Source organism: Bos taurus, chromosome 15, assembly GCF_002263795.3.
Source record: "Bos taurus isolate L1 Dominette 01449 registration number 42190680 breed Hereford chromosome 15, ARS-UCD2.0, whole genome shotgun sequence".
Taxonomy (NCBI): domain Eukaryota; kingdom Metazoa; phylum Chordata; class Mammalia; order Artiodactyla; family Bovidae; genus Bos; species Bos taurus.
In genome coordinates, this window is record NC_037342.1 from 35627069 (window position 1) to 35654692 (window position 27624).

The following is a 27624-nucleotide window of genomic DNA, read 5'->3' on the forward strand; positions in this document are numbered from 1 at the left end:
GAACTCACAATGGAAGCTCCCTGAGCAGTTGGTAGACCTTGTTGTGGGTCAGATGAGGACACTGTCCAGTTCCCTCCTGACACAGACCAGGTGTCAGTTCTGTTTGATCAGATTTTGTGTCTTATTGAAAACAGCTACTGCCCTAGGACACGTAAGGGGAAAGCTGCTGTTCTTGGTGCCAGGCTTGGTAGACCCCCTAGGAGGTAGTTCTGAGTGACTTTGTTGCTGAGTGAGATTGGAAACTAGCAGGGGTTGTATCGTGCAGGTTCTGCTACTCCAAGGTAAGGAATTTGGATTTTATTTGAAAGAGCAATAGGGGGAGCTGCTGGAATGTTGTGAACAGGTAAATGGTATGATCTGATTCACAAAGTAGATCAGAGCCTAGGGAACAGGCTGTTGCAGTAGTCCAGTATGGTGATAGCCTGGTGAAAGTGGAAACAGAAAGAAATAAATTTGAGGTACATTTTGAAGGTTGAGACAGAAAAGCCTGTCCATGAATTGGATGTGCAGAATAAGAGAAAGGGAGGAACAAGGATGATCCCTCAAATTTTGAATTGAACAAAATTTGTTCTGAGTGGTTGCTGAGATGGGCAAGTCTTAGGAACAAGTTTCGGGGGGCAAATCAGGATTTCCATTTTAAACGTTTAAATTTGAGAACCTATTAGATCTCCAGTGGGCCAGACGTCTGGGAGGCAGGTGGATGTGGATTGTGGTGTGGAGGTTTGGCATCTGGTTGGACATGTTGATGGGGAGCCCTGAGTGCATAGGTAGTATCCCAGCACGTTGTGTTACAACAGAAGTGAGATCCAACAGAGGAAATGGTGTGTCAGACAGAAGCTACTCATGGTAAGTTAGCTGTTTCCTCTTATACATAACATCTCTTAGAAACTGAAATCAGTATGGGGCTGACTAGGGCAGGTAAAAGCAAGAGAAATCAGAAGTAGAAGCAGAGAGGAGGGGCATGGATTTGGCCCTGATAAGCCTGAATGAAGAGTCTGGATTTAATCTTGAAGGCTGGTGAAAGCCACTGATGGACTTAAAATGGAGTGTGGCATGATAGCTTTTAATATTAGGACAGTGGTTTGAAGGGTATTGTCAGGGAAGAGGAATCAGGATAGCTGGGGAGAATTTCAAGACTAGGTAATCTAATTTAATCTAATCTAATTACGTAATTTTGAGGTTAGGTAGCTCTTTCAAATCCTGAAAGATGATGCTGTGAACGTGCTACACTCAATATGCCAGCAAATTTGGAAAACTCAGCAGTGGCCACAGGACTGGAAAAGGTCAGTTTTCATTCCAATCCCAAAGAAAGGCAATGCCAAAGAATGCTCAAACTACTGCACAATTGCACTCATCTCACACACTAGTAAAATAATGCTCAAAATTCTCCAAGCCAGGCTTCAGCAATACATGAACCATGAACTTCCTGATGTTCAAGCTGGTTTTAGAAAAGGCAGAGGAACCAGAGATCAAATTGCCAACATCTGCTGGAAAAAGCAAGAGAGTTCCAGAAAAACATGTATTTCTGCTTTATTGACTATGCCAAAGCCTTTGACTGTATGAATCACAATAAACTGTGGAAAATTCTGAAAAAGATGGGAATACCAGACCACCTGACCTGCCTCTTGAGAAATTTGTATGCAGGTCAGGAAGCAACAGTTAGAACTGGACATGGAACAACAGACTGGTTCCAAATAGGAAAAGGAGTACGTCAAGTCTGTATATTGTCACCCTGTTTATTTAACTTCTATGCAGAGTACATCATGAGAAATGCTGGACTGGTAGAAACACAAGCTGGAATCAAGATTGCCAGGAGAAATATCAATAACCTCAGATATGCAGATGACACCACCCTTATGGCAGAGAGTGAAGAGGAACTAAAAAGCCTCTTGATGAAAGTGAAAGTGGAGAGTGAAAAAGTTGGCTTAAAGCTCAACATTCAGAAAACGAAGATCATGGCATCTGGTCCCATCACTTCATGGAAAATAGATGGGGAAACATTGGAAACAGTGTCAGACTTAATTTTTGGGCTCCAAAATCACTGCAGATGGTGACTGCAGCCATGAAATTAAAGATGCTTACTCCTTGGAAGGAAAGTTATGACCAACCTAGATAGCATATTAAAAAGCAGAGACATTACTTTGCCAACAAAGGTCCGTCTAGTCAAGGCTATGGTTTTTCCTGTGGTCATGTATGGATGTGAGAGTTGGACTGTGAAGAAGGCTGAGCGCTGAAGAATTGATGCTTTTGAACTGTGGTGTTGGAGAAGACTCTTGAGAGTCCCTTGGACTGCGAGGAGATCCAGCCAGTCCATTCTGAAGGAGATCAGCCCTGGGATTTCTTTGGAAGGACTGATGCTAAAGCTGAAACTCCAGTACTTTGGCCACCTCATGCAAAGAGTTGACTTATTGGAAAAGACTCTGATGCTGGGAGGGATTGGGAGCAGGAGGAGAAGGGGATGACAGAGGATGAGATGGCTGGATGGCATCATTGACTCGATGGATGTGAGTCTGGGTGAACTCCGGGAGTTGGTGATAGACAGGGAGGCCTGGCGTGCTGTGATTCATGGGGTCGCAAAGAGTCGGACACAACTGAGCGACTGAACTGAAGTGTACTCCTTACCTATTCCCAGTTGTAACACAGCATACCCATGTACATGGTGAAGAAATTTCCCAGGGGATTCTGATGTACTACCATCCAAAATGAGACTACACAGTCAAGTTTCTTTTCGTAGTTTTCAGTATTTGTTTCTGTATTTCCAAATAAGATATTTGTACTGCTTGGTTTCTTGATTTTCAGTTTTAGTTAGCTATTGACAGTCTACTCTAGAAAATAACGATTTAAGGTGCTTATTCCCCTCTGTGCTTTTCCTTTCCAAAAACACACTTACTCTTATTCCAGCTTTATAATATAGTTGTCATTTTTATTTAGAGCATTAGTCAATTTTTACATAGTTACATAATGTAAACTATAAATATTCACTGCTGGACCATAGTTTTCTCTGTACTCATTACTAATTTATTACCAAACTCAGAGCTAGATGTGTAAATCTCCCTTTATGCAGGGCCCTCAAATAGTCAGTAATTTACTAATAAGGTAAAAAATCAAAATAATAACAGTGGGTAAATACTTAAAAATAAGTGCCCTTCTATTTTACTTCAGAAACCTAGATCTACTCCCTGACCACCAACCACTGTGTTAAAAACAAAAATCCATGTTCTTCATCTCGCTTTGTTTCACTTAATATGCCAATGAATATACAGATATTTTAATATATCTTGGCTCACCTTCCATATCAGACATATAGACTTAGATTATTAATTTGAAATGGTACAGAATATTGCATCATATTCATCTTCAGTGATCTTTATACCATTTCTCTGTTGATGAAAGATTAGGTTGATTGTTAACATTTGCTATTATTACAAACCATGCTGAAGTCAATGTCCATGGCCAGTTGTCTTTACAAATAAGTGCAGGTATACTTGGAGAACAGATTGCTTGAAATAGAATGACTAAGTCAGAGGATATATGTGATTTTGATTTTGATTGATTTTACCAAATTGACCTTCAACAGTGTTATTTCAGTTTATACCCCCGACCAAAGTGTCCCGGTTTCCCCACCCTTGTATTATCTTTGACAACCGTATTCAGTTAACTCCTTGCTCTGGTGGCCACATAGAAGATAGTTAAGTGGAGAAAAGTCTGGAAAGAACACGGTCAAGTATGAAGTGGTCATATTTTGGGTAGGAGGCAAGGAGGACCTCAATGAAAGCAGTGAAGATGGTGAGGATTGTGAGGATGGGATGGATAGGATACATGGATGCTGAGATTGGGTAGGTACAGGGCTTGGCGAACTGATTTATCCAGGGCTGGAAGGTGAGGAGGGCCACGGGTGGAGTTGAGGTTAACCTTAATGTTTGACTTGGTTAATAGCTAGGTGTGGTGCCGAGCATGGGAGGGGGAATAAGCTTGAAGAGGAATGTGAGCCTGTGGAATGCCCATGTGGAAATAAGCAATAGTTCTAGGCAATGTGAGTTCAGTTAGGGAGAGATTTGGAAGTCACTGCCATGGAGGTGGTAACTGATGCCCAGGCAGTAGTGGAGATCACCCAGGGTTGAACACTTCAAGCAGTTGGTTTTTAATTCTGGCTGCACAATTTGGTCATTTGAGGCCCTGCCCAAGAGATTTTGCTTTCTTTGGCTGGGGCAAGGTCAGGGCATCAGTCTATTTTAAAGTCTCTCCAGGTGATACCAGTATATGAGAGAGGTTTGACATTTACTGAGGCCCATGTGCCCTGCCTGGAAATCTGATTCTGATGATCCCAGTTTCAGCCTGGACATCAGGAGTTTTCAAAATATCCCATACCCCTGGTGATTCTAACATGTGCTCAGGGTTGAGAATAACTGGCTTGGAGGAAATAGTAGCAGAGGGCCAGCGGCAGACTTGAGTCTTCCTTGGTGGTTCAGTAGGTAAAAAATCCTCCTGCAATGCAGGAGATGCTGGCAGACATAAGTTTGATCCCTGGGTCAAGAAGGTCCCCTGGAGGTGGGCATGGTAACCCACTTCAGTATTCTTACCTAGAGAATCCCATGGACAGAGGAGCCTGGTAGGCTACAGTCTACGGGGTCATGAAGAGTCAGACACAACTGAGTGACTTTCACTTTTCAACGGCAGAAGCCTGAGGATCTCCAGCCCCAGGGAGTGGGCAAAAGCAGAGACTGCTTAAAGAAGTCTAGTAGGAGACGGAGGAGGAAAACCGGGGTATGGTGAGGGGGGATTCATTTGGAAGGAGTCCAGTCGGCAGCTTGCTTCCTAGGTGTGGTGCTTTCTGAGTGGGGTGGGCACCTGGAAGGAGAATCTGAAACGTCAGTCTCTGGTGGTCTTGCGCTCAGTAGCAGAGGCTTTGGTTTCACCAAGCCGCTTGAAGGGCCTTAGGTGGGTAGACCTTCATAATAGAGCTAGAGTTTTGAAGTTAGGTCAGAAGGTAGAGTACTGGGAGGGCAAGGCAGAAGGGAACCAGAAAGAAGGCGTGGCCAGTGATAAACCTTTTGAAAGAAATGACTTTCAAAAGCTGTGCAGCTGATATGCAGTTATAAGTTGTGATTGTGAAATGTGCCTGGCAGCCCACAGACCTAGGTTATTCTGCTACACATGTTGGGGGCTGGGGGCAGAGCAAGGAGCTAAAGGATGAGAAGCCAACTGCAAGGAAGTAAAGGTGGCCAGGGAAGGTGTTGAACTGTCCCTGGGATATGGCGCCATTCTTATCTAAGGGGCAGACATGAGGTCTGTGGATGAAACAGCTCATTGGCCTTGGAGGTCATTGTGCACTCAGTGAGAGGAATCTCAGCCTCGTAGTGGAAGCAGTGCTCAGTGGGCCTAGGGGTTGAAGACGACCCTTGGAGAAGAAAGCTGTCAGCCTCTGAGGTCAACAAAGCACTCAGTCTTTGATTATTCACGTGTATCTGGGAGGGATTGCATATCACATATCAAAGTTATCTTTTTTCCCCCCTTAAAGATGTTTTTATAATCTCTTACAGTCAAGTAATAAGTAGATCTGGCTGCTTAATAAAGGAAGCTCCTCCGTTTGAAAATACAGAAGAGGGATACCCATGCTCTGTATGATGGAGACTCTGCTAATCTCATTAGCTGGAGCACGTTGGACTTGGCAAGGAGGGTTATTTGAACTGTAATATGATCTTGTATTCGTGACTCTAGACCTCACGAGGAATTATTTCTAATAGTTCTTTCAGTACATGGAGGTGTCTATTGTATTTCATTTTATTAAACTCCTTTGGAATGGTGGTTTGCAAGGGCAGACTGATACAGCCTTAGAATCTTACCACATTCTATGAAGTTGATTTGAAATTCTAGCCTTCCGTGTTTTCCTAGTATTTAAAATAATGCATACTTGTATAATAAAAGGCAGGGGTAGGGGTAGAGTCAGGGAGTGCAGACATTACCACGAGGAAACATGAAAGGCCCGTGCAGTCGGTGTGGAAGCTCGGGTGAGGGCCATCTGCTGCGTAAGTAACTGGTTATAAGAACTGATTTCACATTTTGATATGACTATTTTATAGGGACTGTATCAGAATATGTAGGTAGATGCCTTTTGGAACAAGGAGGGCCTATGGCAGAAGGAAGGAGGTGTAGAGTCTTCTTTTTGGATAAGGCTGAGATTGGGATCCAGCAAATGGGTCTGCTCTTAGGACAGCTGCTCTGGGTGCTCCTCTCTGCTCTCGGGGGACCTTTACCTCATCTTACAACCCTATCCACTGTGTCCTTCCCTCTACAATCTGTTAGTGGTGGTTTGGCCTCTGGCACCAGGACTTACTATTACACGGGGGTCTTTGGAGTTACCCCTCCACTGGCCAGCACTGAGGGGGTGGCAGGCAGTGTATCAGCAGAGGGCATAGGCTAGAGGATGAGCTGGGGGCTTTGGGGCACGGCCCTGTGTGAGTGGGTGGGTGAAGGGGCTCTAACCATCTGGACGTCATAGGCAGGCATGAGGAATGGGTTGCAGAGCCAGACTGAAGGGGTTTACAGGGTGAGCATGGCTGGGATGTGCTTTGCAGAGTTTGCATTTTGCTTCAGGCGGAGGAAACGGTGGTTAGTACAGTCATGAACACCCAGGGGGAAGCCCCTGGCCTGGTTTCTGCCACTGCTGCCACACTGCCCCTTCCTCAAACACAGGCCCCTCTGAGAAATCCGTAGCAAACCTGCCACCTGGTGGCAAGGAGACATGCTCGAGGAGTCTGTGCTGAAGAGATCTTAAAATTACCTTCCTTAAGTGCAAAGGTGGTCTTCTCAGTAGTAAAGAATCCACCTGCCAAGGCAGGAGACACGGGTTCAGTCCCTAGGTCTGGAAGATCCCCTAGAGGAGGAAATGGCAGACCACTCCAGTATTCTTGCCTGCAAAATCTCATGGACAGAGGAGCCTGGTGGGCTGCAGTCCAGGGGGCTTGCAAGAGTCAGACACAACTTAGCAACTAAACAACAACAAATTGCAAAGGTAACAATAAAAAGAGAATAAAGTCACCATTTTATTTTTCTGGTTTCACCATGGGCCATGTGGGATCTTACTTCCCCAACAAGGGATCAAAATTTGCACCCCCTGCATTGGAAACTGAGTCTTAGGCACAGGACCATCAGGGAAGTCCCGAAAGTCACCATTTTTGAACGGCAACTACTACTAATCCTGACAACAGTCTATTAAATGGTTCTTATGAGCCCCATTTTACAGTAAGGAGAGTGAGGACATAAAAGATACTAACCTAAGGTCCTGTAGGTAGGAAGTGATGCAGTGACTTTAAAAACAGAACAGCACTTCTCCAACATGAGCCCCTGGAGGGCTTGTTAAAAACACAGATGGCCGGGCCTCAGCCCCAGGTTTCTGATTTTGGGTGGGGCCTGATAACCTGCATGTCTCACAAATTCCCAAGTGGTGTTGAGGCTGCTGGATTGTGCTGTGAGTAGCACTGGCTTAGGACAAGGTCTGGCACCTGGTAAGCACAATATAAAGATTTGTTATAAAATTGATAAAGGCAGAGTCAGGATTCAAACCTGGGCCTAATTCTGAAAACTTGTCCTTTTTACATCATGCTGCCTCTCAGACCGGCTTAATAAATTCAAGGCTTAATAAAACCCTCTCCTTGGCCCCTTGCTGAATTTTTCTTTTAGAAAATAAGATGGCTGGTCGGTAGTGGTTTTCATGATCCTACCCAGCTTTTGTGTGCTGGAGTATCTGTTGAAGGGCTGGGTATGCGTCAGGACTTTCTCAGACCATGGACTGCACCACAGAATGAGACACAGTTCCTGCCCCCCAGGGATTTATGGCTTGGCTGGGGAAGAGACAGCTTACAAGCAGGAAAAGGTTACATCAGTGCAGGACCTTGGAAAGCTACAGACCGTACAGTAACTAGGGCAGAGCAGGGCAGGAACCCCAAGGTCTGCGGCGTTGCAGAAGGCCTCCATGGGAGAGGCGTGTGTCCTGAAGAATGAGTGAAAGTTGGCAGTAGGCAAGGTGAGCCCACTCAAGTAAGGAAAAGAAGAACAGTACTATGAGAATAAGGAGAGAAAAGCTGGAAGGGCTCACCCCTGGGTGACAGTACTGTCTGCATCTCATGGAGCCTGCAGTCTCTGTCTCATTCATTCTTCAGCTCAGCCTTAGGAGGCAAGTAGTTCCTTCCTCACCTTGTAGGTGAGGAAACTGGGGCAGAGCAGTCAGGTAAGTTGCCTAGGGTCACACAGACAGTGGATTCAAGTTGCCCAAGTATGTAGGAGGCCGGACAAGGTCAGGGTGAGACAGGGGTGCAACTGAGAGGGGGTGCCTTTTTAAATGTTGGGTCTTTGGTGCTCAACTTGCCCTGATTTGATCTTGGTCTGGTTAGGAGGAGCAGTGAGAAAAGAGCAGGGCGCTGAGGGTTGAGGTCAGGTGCTAAAGAGCCATGAGTATCAGGAGAAGGGGTTTAGAATTTGCTTCATAAGCAGCAGGGAACTCTTGATGGTTTTGGAGCACAGGAGTGATTGGATCCAAGCAGCTGACTGTGTATAACAGGGAGACTAGATAGAAAGGTCTCCAAGTTGTCTGAGAAGTGAAAGTCACTCATTCATGTCCGACTCTTTGCGACCTCATAGACTATATACAGTCCATGGGATTCTCCAGGCCAGAATACTAGAGTGAGTAGCCTTTCCTTTCTCCACGGGATCTTCCCAACCCAGGGATCAAACCCAGGTCTCCTGCATTGCAGGCAGATTCTTTACCAGGTGAGCCACCAGGGAAGTCCAAAAATACTGGAGTGGGTAGCCTATCCCTTCTCCAGGGGATCTTCCTGACCCAGAAATTGAACTGTGGTCTCCTGCATGGCAGGCAGATTCTTTACCAACTGAGCCAAGTTGTCTGGGAGGCAGTAATTAATCAGTATCTGGACTAGAATAGTGGGGAAAGGAAGGAACGGATGCCAGCCACTTCCTTTAAGAAGCTCCAGAACTTGGTGCTGGGAGCATCTTGGTGACTGGAGGAAACAGAGGCGTTTCCTAAAGATAAGCACACCTGTGGCAAGAGCTAAGTGATGGTGAGAGAGAGAGAAGAGAGAGGGAGACAGGCAGGTTAATTGTGCTGCACCGGAAGTGGGGTGGCCAAGTCAGCCTGGTGGTGGGGGTTGACACTGCAGGGTTGATGGAGAACGTGGTTTAGGAGCGCTCTGCTCAGGGAAGGAAGTGAGTGAAGTGCCAGCCGTCTGTGTTGATTGTTCTTTGGGGTTCTGGCAGGGCTCCCTCAGGGCCCGACTCTGTGGCGTTGCCCCGCTGCGTTTCCGGCAGCCCTGCAGACCCCTGGCAGGTCCCCTGACCTGTCCTCTCCTTTCCCATCAGCCTACCCCCGGAGCAGACCCTCCCTCGCCAGGGCCCCAGCCAGCACCTGTCCTTCCCAGAAAACTACCAGACCCTTCCGAGGAGCAGCCGCCACCCCTCGGGGGGCTCTTCGCCCCCTCCCCGCAACCTACCGAGCGACTACAAGTACGCGCAGGACCGAGCCAGCCACCTGAAGATGTCGAGCGAGGAGCGCCGGGCGCACCGGGACGGCACCGTGTGGCAGCTCTACGAGTGGCAGCAGCGCCAGCAGTTCCGGCACGGCAGCCCCACGGCCCCCATCTGCGCCGGCTCCCCGGAGTTCGCCGAGCAGGGCCGGAGCAGGAGCATGTTAGAGGTGCCCCGCTCCATCTCCGTGCCTCCGTCTCCCTCGGACCTCCCTCCCCCGGGACCCCCGAGGGCCTTCCCACCCCGGCGGCCCCACACGCCAGCAGAGAGGGTCACTGTGAAGCCACCGGACCAGAGGATGAGCGTAGACATCTCGCTGGGGGGTTCTCCCAGGAAGGCATGGGGCCCCACCACCAAGGTGAGACTCTGGAGGCCCTGCCAAGCTGCCGGGTGGGCAGCCTTAGGGCGCTGGAGAGAACGTGGTTTGAAGAGAATGAACCAGGGTAATGCTAGGTAACACTTCTGCGGTTCTGTACTGCAGCACTGGGACCAGCCCTGTGAGGCGGCTGCTGTTTTCTCAGGAGTCCCTGCTCTCTGCAGGTAGAGCATTCCTGTGAAACCTTTGGTAAGCCAAGATGGCCTAAAGCAAAGAAGCAATTACCTTTTTCTGTAAAAGCGAAAATCTCCTTTGGATTTCAGTTATCAAAAAACAGGTACTAAAGGTAGGTCTTTTGTAAAATCAAAGTGGCATATAACAAATTTTTGGAAAGCAGGAGATCCCTGTGTGCCCATTTCACATATGAGAACCCTTGGGTCTTAAGGGGTGAAGTTACTTGCACAGGGTCATACAACTCAAACTCTACTTTCTTGCAGCTTGGAAGGCAAGGAAAGATGTCTGTGTTCAGCCAGTTCAGTTATTTATAAGAACCCGATTTAAGGTTGAACTTCCAAGAGTCTGTCACAGTTAGGCATTTTCGTAACCCGGTGCAGAAGATGTGTGTCTGCATTAGACTGGTGAAGAGTCAGGCTGAGAGAGGGGCCCTGCCCTGGGCTCGGCTGCCCCGGTGGTGAGTGGCAGACGCTCTGCCCCGGCCCCGCTGCCTTGCCTGGCTCTCTGTGTGATGTCTGGTCTCCTCTCCTGCAGAACTCCTCTCATGTGGACCGACGCTCCATGCCCTCCATGGGTTACATGACCCACACTGTCAGTGCTCCCAGTTTACACGGAAAATCGGTAAGCAGTGCCTCCTTTCTGGGTCCGGGTGACTGAACTGATCCAGCCTGTGAAGGGCTCATCTCGTCAGGGTTCTCCCAGAAGCCAGTCAGAGGCAATCTGTATTTTAGAGATGAGGAACTGAGGCTCAGAGAAGTCAAATGAGCTGCCCAGGCCCGTCTCGCCGGGACTGGTCCTCCCGAGGTCGGCAGGAGAACTTGGGGAAAGTGGAAGAGAATGTGGAATGGAGGAGGATGTGGTGTGTCTTCTTTTGGGGGCAGCGTTCTCCAGCCACCTGCCTTTCCCCCCCTGTTGGCATCTCTCCTTTCTTCCCTGCGTTTGCTTTGATGAGTTCCCTGTCTTCAAAGTTCAAGTGTGGGTGAGGCTGCACTGCTGGTGGCTGTTTCCTGATACACACTACTTCCTGCATCTCCCTTTCTGCCGGTGCCTTTATTTGTCCTAATGACAGAATTAGTGCCATAATTACTTAGCGGTGTCGCATCAGTGCTGTCCCGGCAGCAGGGTGAAGAGTAATGATAGCGTCGTGCTCCCGCGGTGGCTCACTTCCTCACGATGTGTCTTGCACACCCGCAGCTGGAGGAAGCTCTCACTGCTTCTCGCCCAGTTACGGCAGCACCAGGCCAGGTTGGCCAGTGTGCGAAATTTCGCCATCGGCCAGTTACTGCAGCACCAGCTGACCTTTCCCTCCTGCCAGGTCAGCGCTGGTGGGTCCCCTCAGGGCTGGGGGCCACCCTGGGGACCAGGGAGTGCCATGCTGGCCTGTGCTCCCTCGTGCCCGTGCTCTAGTCTGTCCTGCTGTCTGGCTCTCTCCCTTGTTCCTGCCTGTTCGCTTCTGGATGCTACTGCCGGACACTGTGCAGCCATCATGGGGCCTATGCCCCTAGTGCTTGGGAGCAGGGTGGGAGGCTGCATGGGGTGTGAGGGACCTGGACTGTGGCTTCTTTGCCTGTGAGTAGTGATTGCCAGGCTGGTGTGTGGTCACGTCCAAGGGCTGTGCTGGTTGTCATCCTTGTTGCCACCGTGGGCACTCCTTGCGATGCTGAAAGGTGTGTGTCAGCCCAGAAGGAGAAGGCATCATGTCCTCTCATCTGGACAGTGCCCTGCTGATTGACAGAGCATCCTCACACCCCTTAGCCTGGTGAACTTCACAGTAACGTGGAACAGGTTAGGTGAAACAGGTGGGGAAGTGATTTGCCCAGGATCCTGCAGTCAGGGGCATGCAAGACCGGAGCCGAATTGCAGGTCCTGTCTGGCACAGTGTTTCCAAGACATGGGGGGTTGTTGCAGGCAAGCTTCTTGCATGGCCAGGCAGTTGTTATCCTGGGCATCATCCTAAAGAAAATGCTGGTCCACACAAGGCTGGCCTCCTGGCTGCACAGAAGTAGGTAGGGGACAGATGAGGAGGGTGAGGAATTGTCACCTGCCTTACCTGTCCTATTTTAGTGGGATCTGAAGGACTCAGGAAATGTCTTTGGAAAAATGAGTCTAAGGCAATATATGCAAAAATCCTAAGTTGGGAATTTGGGTGATTTTTTAATAACATTGCTTGGCACTATCCCTCTTACTGCTGTGGAACTGGGCTGACTGAGGAAGTAGGAATGGGTAAGGAGACAGTTTAGGGTCGGAAATAAGACCTTAGAAGCCACTGGTGTACCTGGCCATGGTCCTTAAGGCCTTCTTATGTTTTAAAACATTGCCTAAACATTTAGCATTATTTATTTATTCTTAAAAAATACTTCAGCAAGCCTGTAGTCTATTTTTTAATTTTGGGGGATTAAAAAAAAATCACACAACTTTTGGGATCTTAGTTCCCTGACTAGGGATCAAACCCATGCCCCCTGCGGTGGAAGTACAGCATCTTGACCACTGGGGAAGTCCCTGTTTTTGTTGGTATTACATCAGAGCTCTAAACCCAGACCGCTCTCGCAGCCCTGGCTTGCTGAGAGGCCTCTGAGCTGGCGGAGAAAGTGCCAGGACTGTTTTTCTGAAGCTTTCATAGTCCCTCTGCCTCACAGTTAGCTTCTGTAATCCATTACGTGGAAAGCACCAGTTCTAGGGAATCAGAGAGTCTTTTTCTTATTCTCACTGCTTCTGGTCATCATATTGAAGAACTCACCGGACTGTCAGAGATGACGCAGGCAGGTCGGTTTGCCTGGACCTTCCTGATCTAGCTCCCAGCACAGCCACCTTGACTTCATACTGAGCAAATGGAGCCAGAACTTCCAGGGCACTTTATTGGAGCCTCAGGTCCTTATCCTCCTGGAACCCAGGGTCTTAAGGGGACTCCCTGGGTCACCTGCGTCATCTCCATGCCTCTTCCAGGCACCAGTCTGCACTGATCAGGGGTCATTTTCCTCTGCGCAGTGCAGAGGTCTGGCGACCAGGTTTGGAACGTAGCATGTCCCTCAGGCAGACCCCTCTAGCTTTGTGTCCGGAGCTCACCTCCACCTCAGCTGTGCTGCTGTCCTAGCCCTCTGATAGGATGTGTGCTGGCCCCCTGCTCCCCCTCAGACTGTCCCCAGCCCATGGTGGGGCACGCTGGCTTTCCCCCTATGGTGGACCCGTGAGATCCGCCATGCTGAGGGGCTCTGAGCTGCACCAAGACATTTGTGCTTCCTCTGTGGCTCGGATGTTGTCCTCCTGTGGTCTCGTCCCTGAAGCTGCACCGTGTAAATGATTCACACTTGAAGGGACACCTTTGGGTTTTCATAGCTGGCTTTTTTTCTCTCTCTGCTTCATTTGAAGGCTGACGATACCTACCTCCAGCTGAAGAAAGACCTGGAGTACCTGGACCTAAAGGTGAGTGGCCTCAGGGGTCTGCTTTCCTTGGCGCTTACCTTTCTGAGTGTGAGCCTCATCGGAGACCAGCCCCAAAGCCAGAGGCCTTGCAGGTCTTATAAATCTGGGTTTCAAATGAAGGTGTCTCCCATCTGAATCGGAAGGCGGAAGTTTTGTTTTGGTGTTTTTGATTTTTTTTTCTTTGGTTGCTGTGGCTTTGAAAATTTCATTTTTCAAATGGAATATAATAAACATATTACATTATATTGGTTCCAGGTATACAACAAAATGACATTTGTATGTATTAGGAAGTGATTGTAAGTCTGATTAACATCCATCACCATTCTTGGTAATGAATTCTTTTTTCCTGTGATGAGAACTTTTAAGATCTACTCTCTGAGCAACTTTCAAATATGCAATGTAGTATTAATAACTCTAGTCACCATGCTGTATATTACTGTCTCATGATTTATTTATTTTATAACCGGAAGTTTCTCCCTTTCAGAAGAGTTTTACTTCTTATCGCCTCAGATGCTGGGCTCTTAGTTTCTTATGAATTTTGCTGTCAGGTTTCTGGTTTACAAAATGAGGGCACACACTCTTGCTTTTTTCCTGTCCTTGGTTAGAACCACAAGGTCTCTCCAAATAATACCGAGTTGCTTCTTCAGAGCCTCCAGTGGGGTGGGAGTAGGTTTGGTTCACAGGGTGTCCCTGATGTGTGTTCTCAGGCACCGGTGGTTTGGTGGCTTCAGTTTTGTTGCTGGGAGAGCAGGTACCACACGGAATCCTGTGGCCCTGAGGGGTACTGTGGTCTTCCACCTGTGTTTAGGAGATGAACACCAGACCCCTCCCTGTAGGTGATGAAGTTCAGGCTCTAAGTCAACCTCCAGAGCGCAGAGAGAGCTGGGCAAGTTGTTGGAGAAGCGAGAGGCATTCTGCTGGGAAGAGAGCAGCTATTGTTTTGTTCCCACCGCTCTCCGAAAGCTCCCACTGTGAAAAGCACTTCTTATGACTGAGCCAGGACATAGACTGAAGGAATGTGACCTTTAATTTACCGTGGGTGTTAGAGGGCGGGCAAGGGCCCCCAAGGGAGGACACCCAGGTGACGGTCACTGAGGCATGCCTCCCTCAGCCCCCAGGGTACCTGGCTTGACATATTTTTAACCCGGGCTCATCATCTAGCCTGGCAGAAGCAGGACTATGAGCACTGGGTCCTCAGGCAGCAGATGAGAGGCCTCCCCACTCTGAGGCAAGATCAAGGCCTTTGATTAGGAATCGCTCAGTTAACTTACTATTTGTTAATAACTTGAGTGTTTGTGCTATACCCAGCTCAGAGAAACTGGGGGAGAGGCAAGAGAAAAACTGAGGCTTTCTTTCTTTCTTTTTTTTTTTTTTTTGAGGATTTCTTTCCTTGAGAAACTTCCAAATGCTCTGGGTTGGGGAAAGAAAATATCCTGAAATAACACAGATTTATGGCAAGGAGTGTATAAAGATGTGTCTGGCTCAGTGCTCAGATCTGAGAGAGTGAGGATCCCCGTGGGCTGATGTGTCAGCAAGGCTTCTGGAGGCGGCGGCATGTGTCTGGAGCCTTGAAGAACCAGAGGGCTTGGGTTGGTTGAAATTAAAGGGAAGGGAACGGTGGGTGCCAGGGATGTGGCTGGGGCTCAGGGGATGTGGGGGCAGATTGTCCATGTTCCTGAATCTGTCCTAGGCTTTAGGAAGGAAGGTGCAGTGAACAAAAGTCAGACTTGGCTTTCATAGCTGAGCTAAACAAAGAGGGTTCTCTCAAAACCCTAGCTTATGTGGTCTTTAGGTCACGCAGAACATGAGTAGGTGTTGTCGGTGGTGGCAGTCAGGCTTCAGGATGCCAAGTGCTCAGACATGGTGGCATGGGCCAGATGGGCAACCCAGCCCAGCCTCCAGTACTCTGATCCTGGGGAGGTCCTTCCACCATGCCCACCTTCCCCGTCTGACCTAGAGCGAGGATCAGCAGCCCCCGATCTCCACCTGCTCTGGGTATCCCCACATCCTTGTTCCCTGACCTCACCATGCCCCCGTTCAGTTCTTTCACTCCGGCTCCGGGGTCATGCAGGCCACACAGAAATATCTGTAGAGCATCCGTGATGTTACCTGGGCCTGTGGGAGAGGCGTGGCTCACGGCAGCACACGTGTACCTCGTAGAACTCTTCAGCCAGCTTGGTGCATGGTGCAAGGGAACTTAATAAAGCGCCTGAGCCAGAGTCACAGGAAATAGCTGTCTTCTGATTCCCATCTGTTTGGGATAGCTGATCTCACAGTGGGTCCTAGAGAGAAGATCCAGCTCAGGTTTGTTTAAAGATTGTAGTAGTGTGTGTGCTAAGTCTCTTGAGTCATGTCCAACTCTTTGTGACCCGCTGGATGCAGCCCACCAGGCTCCTCTGCCCATGGGATTCTCCAGGCAAGAGTAGTGGAGTAGGTTACCATGGCTTCCTCCAGGGGATCTTCCAGACCCAGGGATCAAACCTGCGTTGAGCTAAAGGGATTGAGAGAGAGGGGAGGGGTAACTGAGGCACAGGATGATGGAGCAGAGCCAGAAGGCCCTGTGAGTCCTGACTCCCCACAGAAACTGAAGAGCCACAGAGGGTATGCGTGTCAGTCACCATGAATTACTTCACTTCTGTTCAATTAAGTAACCCCTGTAAGTAGCCCTATAAAGGAGGTGGTGTTATATTTTTCACTAACTGAACCTCAAAGAAATAAACAACTTTCCCAAGGCTGTGTTGGTAGTCACCGAGGAATCCGTACTTGGGTGTAGCACTGACTCTGAAACTGCTGCTCTTAAGCCCCCTGCCTCCCGGCCGCTTTTACAGTACCGCCTCTACTACTGTGGACGCAAAGCCATTCGGTTTTTTATGGAGCTGAACTGGGATTTTTCTGCCAGGAAATGTGCACAATGTGATAGAGAGAGGCAAGGTGGATCCTTGTGTCTTTACCAGCTAGGAGACGTGTGTGACCAAAACAGTAGCTCACGATTGGAAATTGTCACTGTTTGTCATGAAAAACAGCTGTATCGATGCCAGCACTTCACTGCTCTTATACTCGTTACTCCAGTTGCTAAGCTCCTCTTAGAGAACCCGTCCCCCAGTGACAGCATGTCTCTCACCAGCAGGTGAGAGACACTTGGCTTACCAGCAGCATGTGTGGGGAAAGATGCCGGGGTTTGTGCTGTGAGTCACTTTCAGAAAGGTTGACATCTGAATGGGTGTGTAGCCCAACCTGGGCGCGGAGATGCCGCTGAGCACACCCCTGCTGTGACCAGCTTCTTGGGAGAGGTTCCTCTTGGGTCCTCATGAGGAGAGCTAAGCCTTTCTGGAGAAAGATAGTCTCCCTGCCCCCACCAGGTGGGCCTAGGGTCCCCCATGTCTCTATCCCAAATGCCACAGACTTGAGGATCCCAAGCCCATGTCCCATCAGCTGATCCTCATCTTCCAGAACCAGTTGGTGGTGTGTGCTTGCCCATGTGTTGTGGAGTCTGGTCTGAGCATTCCTTCTGGGTCCCAAAGGATCAAGTAGAAGCAGACTCCACTGTCTTAAAAAATGCTGTGTGTTAGTGTTCTTTGGAAATGTTTATTTCCCTGGCATTTTACTTGATGTTGCCAGGGTGGAAAGGATTTCACGTTGATTAAGCATCTGTTCCTGCCTGGCATTGTTTGGGCACCTGATTTTCATCATCTCACTTAAATCCTCTGTGAGCAAATACGAATTATTATCCCCACCACACTAATCAAATTACCCAGAGAGGTAATTTCTGCAAAGTTAGGCAACTGAGATTCGAACCCTGTGACTAACTTCACACCTGCCTCCTTTCTTCCGTGTGCCATGTACTGATTCTAAGCCTGCCCTGAAGTTATATTCACTGAGTTGTATTTTTGGCATTAATGTTCTGCTCTTCAGAACCCTACACCTAAGCTAGGTCTAAAAAGCAGGTGTGAGGGTTTGCAGTTATTCACAGCTTGAATTATTTTTATGTAACTGGAAAGCACAGCTGGGAAAGTGAGGTGGGGAGAGGGTACCTGCAGCCACATTAGATGGAGCAGTTGCAATCAGCCCCAGAGGGGCTCTTGTCCCTGGTGAGGGACGTTATCAGTGGCTCCAGGTGCCTGGTCTCTGGACTTTTTCTGACTGAGCTTGAGATCGGGGCTTCTCTGTTCAGAGTCTGTTTCTGGAGTAGAATCTCTTAAGTCATGGTCTGGGACATCATCTGTCTCAGGATGGCCAGGAGCTTGATTTAAAAAATTGCAGGTGTGGAGGATGCTGGGCATCTCTGGAAATGATGCCCAGAATTCTGTGTTTTTAAAAATCAAGCTCTGGGGGGATTCTTGTGCACAGAAAGTTGAGGTCTGTTGTTCTGGAGAGAGGTTGTTAACCTTGGTCATGAACTAGAGCAACCAGGTGTTTTTAAAACCCTTTAGAGACTCTGATTTAATTGGCAGTACTCAAGTATACCCTTTAAGAAGGAAAGAATGGGAGGGAAGGAACGAAACAAAAACTCCCTAGGTGTTTCTCATGTGTAGCTGTGGCTGAGAAACATGGTTTCAAAGCAGTGATCCTCAAAATGTGATCCCAGATTGACAGTGTCAGCACTTCCTAGGAATTTGTCAGAAATGTGAAATGTTGGGTCCCACCCCAGAGCTGCTTAGTGAGAACCATTGGTGATGGGGCCCAGCAAATTTGTATATTCACAGCCCTCCAGGTGATTCTGAAGGATGCTCGAGTTTAAGAACCCCTTTTTAGTGTAGTGGCTCCCACTCCTGGCTACCTATTAGACTCACCCAGAAGGGCTTTTCCCCACTCCAGTACTCTTGCCTGGAAAATCCCATGGACGGAGGAGCCTGGTGGGCTGCAGTCCATGGGGTCGCTAAGAGTCGGATACGACTGAGCAACTTCACTTTCACTTTTCACTTTCATGCATTGGAGAAGGAAATGGCAACCCACTCCAGAATTCTTGCCTGGAGAATCCCAGGGACGGGGGAGCCTGGTGGGCTGCCGTCTATGGGGTCACACAGAGTCGGACACAACTGAAGCGACTTAGCAGTAGCAGCAGAAGGGCTTTTAAGAATCCCAGTGCCCAGGCCCCACCACAGACCAATTATATCCAAATTCTCTTGGAGTGGGACTCAGGCATCAGTATTTTTTAAAGCTCCTGTGTGATCACAGCATTGGAGGCAGAGATGAGATCCAGTCTTAGCAGGTGGGGACAGCGGTCCCTCAAGGGAGCTGGAAGCATTTGGTGTCATTGGTGAGACAATCGTTTAGGTGGTGACAGCGAGAGTCTGAGAGACCCAAGGTAGAAAATGTTGGTGGGGCTGAGACTAACGCATGGCTCCATGCTAAACCACAGATTCAGTATCTTTCAGTATGTGATGGGGGAGGACGCAGGAAGAAGCAGAGTCCCCTCTTGCCTTCAGAACCAGGAAGGACATGGGCACTGAAATCGGCGCTCTCACGAAGACCCTCCAGGCAGCGCTTAGGAGGCCGGTTTACAGATGAGGGAACTGAAATCTGGAAAGGTCCACTGGCTGGGAAGCAGCATAACCAGCTGAGACCCACTCATTAAAACTGCACAACACACATCCTCCTAAGGTTTCCCCTTGCCATGTCCCCAAATTCTGGCTCGTTCAAATGTCGTTTGATGTCTTACCTGTTACGTTTTGTTGTATTTGCCTTTCTGTTTGGAACAGATAAAAAATAATGAACCTTTGATCAACGTGCTTTACAAAGTGCTGAAGAAGTCAGCACGGGGCTGTCGGCCCAGGAGAAGCGTAAGATGACCTGATCTGTGTCTCCAGGCGGGGCCATTCCATTGCTTCTGGCTCAGTGCCGACTCCATCACTTGCTTAACCAGGGGCTCTCCTGACCGCCCCCAGGCTTCCTGCAAGTCATTTTCGGTTTATTTTCTTTCTACTGAAGCCCCCTCGGCGTTTTGGCTGGTGCACCAGGCTGAGCCTCTCATCTGTCGTGTTTTGTGACTCCATCTTTTGTGCTGCCGTTGGGGGGCGGAGCGGGGGCTTGCCTAGCTTGCCAGAAGCTTGTGTTGTGTTCCCATTCTCACTCGTCTGCCTCCATGGTGAGGGCTGCCCTAGAGCATGCGTTCCTGGGGAGGGAGCAGCAGTTCCTGGTCACCTTGGAGGAGCCGGGGTGTCCTGAGATTCTACCGTAGCCCTGATATTAGGGTGGCTCTACTTTGGGACAAGGTGTTGATGTTTGAAAACATTCTAGATCTGGACTAGAACAAAGCACCCACCTGCCCAGCACCCTCCTCTTTGAGAGATGCAGAGGCAGTGCCCTAAGCATGGCCAGCTCTTATAGCGTCCCACAGGAGGCTGCAGGTGGGAATGCAGGAGCTGTGTCCAGTCATCTGAAGCCCTGAGCGTAGGTGTCTTTGAGTGTACGGGAGGGGAGTTAGATGCCTGGGTGACCTGATGCCAAGAGTCTTTCAAATGAATGAGTGCCCACTAACTTCACTTTTTCTTGTGACTTAGTTGAACCCACATTTGTGGACTCATAGTTAATGTTCTGAATGGATTTAAGCATTGCTATCACAAAGTGCAATTTGAGGAGGAAATTTAGATGTACGTATTGCTGTGACTATGTTTAGTAGCCTCGAGTCTCTGGAATGAAGCTAAATTTAGAAGCTTAAAGGGCCTGTGAGCTATCTAAACACTGTCCCGTAGCCTCTGCTCTGAAGCCTGTGACCTTTACCCCATAGAAAGAGGACTTAGGCCCTGAGCACAGCCAGCGCACCTGGTTTTGTTACATTCATGGACTCACTAAGCAAACGCTTCTCAAATAGCCTCAGTACTTTGGGCCCTGGTCTGGGCTTTGAGGTTACAGAGAAAATATGTGACAGTCCCCACAGTTACTCCTTAAATAGATTACTGTCAAATGAGGGGAAACAGGTTGTCTACTAAGGCCCCTAGCAGTGGCAGACATCAGGTGTGCGAGGATGTCCCCGGATGGGCACCAGGCCCAGATGGAGGGAGGGAGACAGAAGAGCAGCGAGTGGGTCCCGTCAGCTGAGTTTCTAATCCTAATAGACTCGGTCACTTGAATTCCTAAGTTGTAGCACCTTAAAAGCCGCACATTAAGAGGGGACAAAGAGAAAGTTATTTCTTAGAAAAGAGAGAGTGCTAATATCCTGAGAGAGAGAAGAAACATTTTTATGTCAATCTGAAATGGAAATGAAAGCACAGAAATTTGGGAGCGTTTTGCTAGATAAGCAAATAGTCTTGAACACTAACTTCTAAGAAATTCTATATTACTGATTTTTGTAATGACTCTGATTCATCCCCAGAAAGGTCACATTTATATTCAGTATTCCATGAAGACAGTGAAGGACATACTTTTAGAAAGCTTTCTATCAGAAAGTTTAAAAGCTTTCTGAAAGTGCCCTTTTTGTGTAGAAATACCTCATTCCTTGCCTGACGGTGCTGGATAAATGAGTTATTGCTCAGTTGGACTCCCCGCCTTTGCTATTTCAGTATCAAAAACGTATCATCCAAAAGAAAGCTTCAGTGACAGAAAGGAAAGAGTTTTTGCTAAGAGGAAAAAATCCCCAAAGCATATCTCAATTTGAAACTGATTTCTTCCTAGGAAGCCAGCCAGGGTCAGCCCCTGGGAGAGCAGACAAGCACATGGCCCCTCACTTGGGCAAAGGACGGTGACACAGAGTGAAGGACCCCACCCTGTGCCTGCTGGGTTCCCGTGTCCTGCCTGGGAAGTTCAGCTGTCCGTGGTTCCCCAGGATTCATTCCCCTCCCTCCCTTCCCCACCACACACCCGCTGCCCTGCAGGAGCCAGCGCGGTCTGGGAAGTTCAGCTGTCCATGGTTCCCCAGGATTCATTCCCCTCTCCCTTCCCCACCACACACCCACTGCCCTGCAGGAGCCAGCGCGGTCTGTTGTTGTGGATTGTTGTTGTGGTCAGTGTGTTCTGTGACTGTATTTGACTGTGTATGTACACATAATTTGCCAGTTTGAAGAGCAGAATTTGGCTGGATTCTACTTCTTTCTGGGATTGACCTACATATATTTCCCTTTCACCTACCTGGGAGGCAGTAAGCAATTTGCCTATTGCCTCCCAGAGTGCCAGGCCTTCCGTCCTGGGCTGACTTCCCCCAAGATAAAGACAGTGGTTCCTGTCCTCCACTGTGCCACCCAAGGGAGCAGGGGAACAGGCGGGGGTGGGTCTGCAGCCTAGATTTGCCCCTCAGCTCAGGGCATGAAGACGGCTTCTCCCCTGACCTTGACCTTTGGATCTGGGTACGCAGATTTTGAGTTCTGAGGGGAATATCTGCTAATCTATTTCTGCTTCTGATTCACACTCACAAACTGGATAGAGTAGGGAGGAAGTGAGGGCTGTTTCTCCAGCAGCTGTGTGTCCATCTGTAGTGGGACCCTCTGCGTAGTGCACACACCATCTCTCTCTGCTGTAGCTAGCTCCACCCTCCATTTCTCTGGCCAGATCTGCAAACCGGAGTTCAGCAAGATAGCCTCCCCTACAAGGGGCATTTGACCTGGCCATCCCTGACCATGGTTTGGCCATCGGGGTGCATCTGTGAAAAAGGTCCCTCTGTTCCTGCAGTTTTTGACAAAGAAGGAGACTTGGTGGAAATGGAAACATGGCCTAGAGAGTTACTGTTTAATTTCGTAGGGGCCAGTGAGTGAAGGGCGACATGTCGCCCACACTGGTCCAGGAAAGGATGGCAGATCTTGTGAAATTCTGCTGGCCCCTAAGTTTGGGTGGTTTTTGTCTGCCGCTTTGTGGTTTCTTTTCTTGAGAGGGCAGGGTAACTTGTATTGCAAGTTCAGACTAACCTCAGCTATTCAGGGATCAGTTGAAAACCCCAGCCAGGAATCACCCAGCTGCTTCTTCCTTTGACCAGATCCTCTTGCTAAACAGTGGAGAATGAGGAAGGCTGATCGTATTCATGGGGATGTGGGCTGCTCAGACTTCCTTGAACTAAGGGCTCAATGATACCCAAGGGATTTGCTAATTTTTCTTGGTCCACTCACTCCATAGCCCCGGGCGGGGGTCATGGACTTATGTTAATTAGGTTTAACCCCAGATTTAGTAGCAAAACTCTGTCTTATCAGTGGCAAATCTTCTGTGATTCATACTGAACTCATTTGGATGAAATTTAAGCCTTTACTATTGATCTGAACTTGAAAGTCTATATTTTCTTTGAGAAATTTGTAAGTACTAGTAAGATCTCATTTATTTTTTCCCTGAAATGAAATAAGCATAAAATTAAAGCAGGTATTGCCCATGTTTCTTCCCTTTCTGTGCCGTGATCCTCCCTACCACTGCCGAGATTTCCATACCTGTCTGTTGTAGGGCGAACATTCCCTCCTGAGTTCTGATTCTGAACCCCGTGGTTAAATCTTCTCTAAATTGTTCACCTCCCAGATGACAGGCCGGGATCTCCTCAAGGACCGAAGTCTGAAGCCGGTGAAGATCGCCGAGAGTGACATTGACGTGAGTGAGCTGGGTGACAGGCCGACCCTCGCCTGCCCGCTGCCCCCAGGCCCGGGATGGGCTGCTTCAGGCAGGGCTTGGATGGTTCCGTAGCCACAGGCTTTCAGGTCACTCTCCAAGGCCGTGCCCTTTCCTCATGCTCCCAGGCCCTCTTCAACCTGTTCTTGTTCACAGGTCAAGCTGAGCGTCTTCTGTGAACAAGATAGGGTCCTCCAGGACTTGGAAGACAAGATACGAGCCCTTAAGGAGAACAAAGTGTGTATCAGTTTTGTGTAATCTTGGGCTGGGTGGCGGGGCTTTTGTCATCTTGTCTTTCCTCAATATAGACTGGACTCTCGTGTTAGTATTGGACAGCAGGTATTCCTTTATCTAGAACAGTGTCTGAATTTTAAGGGTATCTTGTGGGGTTTCTGTCTGAACCCAGAGGAAGCCTTGTGGGGCAACCTCAGCCTACTTATTCCAAATACCATGTCCCCAACCTTAATTCTGCCCTGACGCAGCTCTCCCCAGCAGCCCTGAGAGGTAGGCCTGGCTTGTAGTGATGATGCCACACCCCTGAACCCCAGGGATGGGGGGCCGTCTTGGGGGAAGTGGCCAGAGTTGTAATGCGGCAGAGGTTGTCTCTTCCTAAGCTTCCTTTCCTCTAAGGATCTTGACTGTAGAGGAAGCAAGTGTGGAGTGGAGGAATGGGCTGGTAACCACTGATATTTGGTCTCTTAGACACTTTGTGTGAACTTTTTTCTGCATTTTAACAAGGCATTATATTCATGGTACTCAAAAGTTTATAAATAACACGGCTTTTTTTTTTTTTTAATAAAAAGGGTTGGTTTATTATAGTTTAAATACATAAATTGAACATTCAAACATCTTAATGTTAAACTTTAGAAATAAAAATTTAACATTCAAGCAGGAGTATAGTTTACAAGGAACACCCAAGAAAGGTAATTTGTTATCTAATCCAGAATATTGAAAAGATCACTTAATGGTGAATAAAATGGTTTAACCAGCAGTCCTAGTTTGGCCAAGATGTTAATTACGACAGTGGTTCCATACCTGAGAAGAAATTACTAAATAAATCTCATAGGCTAAACAACAGGACTTGGCTTATAATTTTCTTCTTCAACAGCTTAGAGAGGTTTTTCCATCTGTTCTTTGATTTACCTCATAGTTTATCCCCTTAAGGAGTGGATGGCCTTATGCCCACTTTATAGATGATGAAACTGAGGCACAGAACTGTTAAGCGATTTGTCCTAAGAGGCCACCCAGTGGGCAGACAAAGTCAGAGCTGGACTCAGAGGCCTTGACTCTCAGGCCCCTAGCTGGGTGCTGGCCTCTTCAGTCTTGCTTAGATCCAGCAGGTTTGTTTAGCTTCTGGCCTGGCAGGGGGCCACCAGGGAATTGTCTTGCTATCCTCTTGCTCTTTGGCCCTGGTCCGGCTCAGGACCAGCTAGAGTCGGTGCTGGAGGTGTTGCACAGACAGATGGAGCAGTACCGAGACCAGCCCCAGCACCTGGAGAAGATTGCCTACCAGCAGAGGCTGCTGCAAGAGGACCTTGTCCACATCCGGGCCGAGCTCTCCAGAGAGTCCACCGTGCGTAGATGCTCCCCTGGCCCCACCCCTGCCCCCCAGGATGGGCTGGGAGGGGGCTGCTTTTCTTGTCTCCCAACCTATAGCTGAGAAGGTGGCCAGGGGCGAGAGTCTTGGCATAGCAGAACTCCTCCAGACTGCCTCCTGACAGTAGCTTACTTTGTCAGGGGTGACACGTCCGTCTCTACCGGTGCCTTAAGGTGCATGCTGTCAGTGCCTCTGGGTGACTGCAGTGACACCCAAGGGGTCAGCCATCTCAGAGCAGCCTGCACAGCTGTTCCCCTGATCTGTGTGCAGTTAACTCTGAGATGTCAGAATTTCTGCTCTTTAATTTGTCTGTCTGATGTGGTGCAGGCCCTTTCTGCCAGAGCTGGGAACCAAAGCACCCACAGGGGTGGGAGACGGGACAGTGCAGGTGGCCTGAGACGCATCAGGCACCCCTTGCCCTCTTCCCCTGTAGTTGGGTCAGCAGTGCTCAGGAGTACAGGGGTTCTTGGGGCCTTCTGAGGGGGTGGGCTTGGGATAACTAAGAATCAGAGGCATTTCTTTGATCCACAGGAGATGGAAAATGCTTGGAATGAGTACCTAAAGCTAGAAAGAGATGTGGAGCAGCTAAAGCAGACCCTGCAGGAGCAACACAGAAGAGCCTTTTTCTTCCAGGTGACCCAAGGGCTCTTCATCCCTTCTGAGCTCTGATTTCTTCTTGGAGTCTTCACTTACGGGGGCTGTGAGCCCTACCCAGAGGTCTTCTCTTTGTCCATCTGAACTCAGCCTGCTCACCACCCCAAGCTGTCTCTTTGGGAACGCTTGCCACTGCCAGGCTGTCATGAGAAGCGTCATCTCAACTCCCCCTGCCTCTCTGCTCTCAGAGACAAGTTCCTTGGCATTTTTCTAAGGGTTTCTCTACCAATTATCTGGGGAAACAGCCCCAAGAGGAGATGGTACTGACCTTGAGAACCTTACAGGGGCTGGAGGGTGATCTGTGTTCCTTGTCCTTGGCCCTGTCTTGGGTTCCTAACTGCTCACTTAGCAGCAGGAAGCCCTGTCTCTTCCCCTCCCTGACTCCTGAGGATAGATGCTATCAAGCCCTCACCGGATCAGTAGTGTGAATTCAGGCCAGATGGGGCGATACCCATTACTGTGGGCCCTGCCTCACTCAGGATAGGCAGCCTTAGAGCCCTGCCTTCCCTACCTTAAAACCAGGCCACCCCGTTGATAGCTGCCTCTGCCTCCAAAGGTGAAAGAAAGAAAGGCCCTGTGTGGTTTTCCTTCTTCAGGTTGGGTCTTCCAGCTGCCAGTGTTCCTCCACTGGAGCGCCCAACCGGGCTTCCACCCCACCCTCAAAATTCTGAAAATGGAAAATAACCTGCTTTTGAACTCAGCTTCAGATCTGTACCCCCTCTTCAGGACCCTGACATAATTCTATTTATTTGAAGTCAGCAAGCATTGAATTGAGGCTTCTTGTGTACGAGGCACCGTGCTGGGCCAGCTTTGGGGCGAAGCTTGCTAATTGGTGAACTAGTTCTAGCCAGGCCTCTTCGTTCAAGTGATTTAATGAATGTGTTGACTCTCTGCACATCAGCATCACCCCAGAAAACTGAAGGAATTTGGGAGAAGGTTTAGGTTTGTGGACTAAGAGGCTTTTCCCAGACCCTGCTGTGCTTTTACTCACCATTTCAAGCTGGTCCCAGAGAGCTTACTCCAGGACCACGTGGAGGAGATTCTTGCCTGTGGTTCAGGGTTGGCCTATGAGGTTACCTAGAATTTGTTTATCTCCTGTGGCTATTGGGTTTTTCCATAATTTTCCTTCATTTGAGCTGTTTCCTTTTCTTTTTGTATCCCCAGATTTAGCATGGTGGCTTAAAAATAAATAGGTGGATATTCTTGGCAGAGTCCTTCAAATGATTGTTTCTAGTTACTAGTTCCTTGAACTATTTCATTACACTTATCTTCTTGGACTTCAACCATCCACATTAATTTCAGCAGTGATTTTTCTTTTTTTAGCTTTTCATTCCTTTTGTTTCTTTAATTGTGCAGGTAACACACAAATGCATCTCTCTGAAAAGTCCACACAATGAGAAACAAGACCAGAAAAAGACACGAAAGCCCTCCTTCCTTCCTTCCCTTCTCTGTCCTGGTCCCGTCACCTTCCCTGCATGTGGTCAGCGCCATTAGACCGTGACCTATGCCTTTCCAAATGAACGCCCGTATGTAGTATCATATAAGTTATTGGGGGAGGCAGTTGGGTTTACTTAAAGAGGAATCATACTTAACATGTTGTTTGGTAACTTGCTTTTTTGTCATAACTTTTGTTACGGAAATCTTTCCAGGAAAGATACCCCTAGGTTTATGCTGCCCCACATGATAGCTATTTAAATTGAAACATAAATTAATTAAAATGAACTAAATAAAAATGTATTCCTTAGTCACACTAGAATCAATTCATGTGCTCAGTAGCCACATGTGGCTAGTGGCTTCTGTGTTGGACAGCACACGTTATAGAAGATTTCTATAATCTCAGAAATTGTGTTAGACTTTGTTGGTCTAAGTGAATGGAATTAGTTCTTGACTGCTGCATAGTATTTCATAGGTGGATGTCCCACGCTTTATTAGCCATTCCTCTTCCGATGGGCATTTAAGTTATTTGCAGTGTTTTCCTTTTGTAAATGGTGCCACAATGAGCATCTATCTAATTGCCTATCAGATATTAATGAGCTCACTTATTTATGAGCATTTATCTAAAATAAGCTCCTAGAAGTGGACTTGTTGAGTTGAAATGAGTACACATACTTTTTAATTTGTGAGATTTTTTTTTTAATTGAAGTATGATGAGTTCACTGTGTCATGCCAATCTCTGCTGTGTAGTGAAGTGACTCAGTTATACATACACATTCTTTTTTAAGACTCTTTTTCCATTGTGGCTTATCACAGGATATTGAATATAGTTCCCCGTGCTATGCATTAAGACCTTGTTGTTTATCCATTCTAAATGTAATAGTTGGCATCTGCCAACCCAAAACTCCAGTCCCTCATT

The 27624-nt window shown here is 48.3% G+C and overlaps 1 protein-coding gene across 9 annotated transcripts in view; it reads left to right on the forward strand.

Moving 5' to 3' along the window:
* PLEKHA7 (pleckstrin homology domain containing A7) overlaps window positions 1-27624 on the forward strand; it is a 228872-nt gene that overhangs the window by 179316 nt on the left and 21932 nt on the right. For 7 of the 9 annotated variants that reach the window (XM_024975785.2, XM_024975786.2, XM_024975788.2 and 4 more), the window contains 8 exons: window positions 9373-9895; window positions 10622-10708; window positions 13454-13507; window positions 19207-19287; window positions 22934-23002; window positions 23177-23257; window positions 24444-24593; window positions 25149-25250. In XM_024975785.2, the coding sequence (XP_024831553.2) occupies window positions 9373-9895; window positions 10622-10708; window positions 13454-13507; window positions 19207-19287; window positions 22934-23002; window positions 23177-23257; window positions 24444-24593; window positions 25149-25250 (1147 nt within the window). The remainder of the gene's footprint in view (window positions 1-9372; window positions 9896-10621; window positions 10709-13453; window positions 13508-19206; window positions 19288-22933; window positions 23003-23176; window positions 23258-24443; window positions 24594-25148; window positions 25251-27624) is intronic. The other 2 variants (XM_059875097.1, XM_024975791.2) reach the window with 1 other exon arrangement.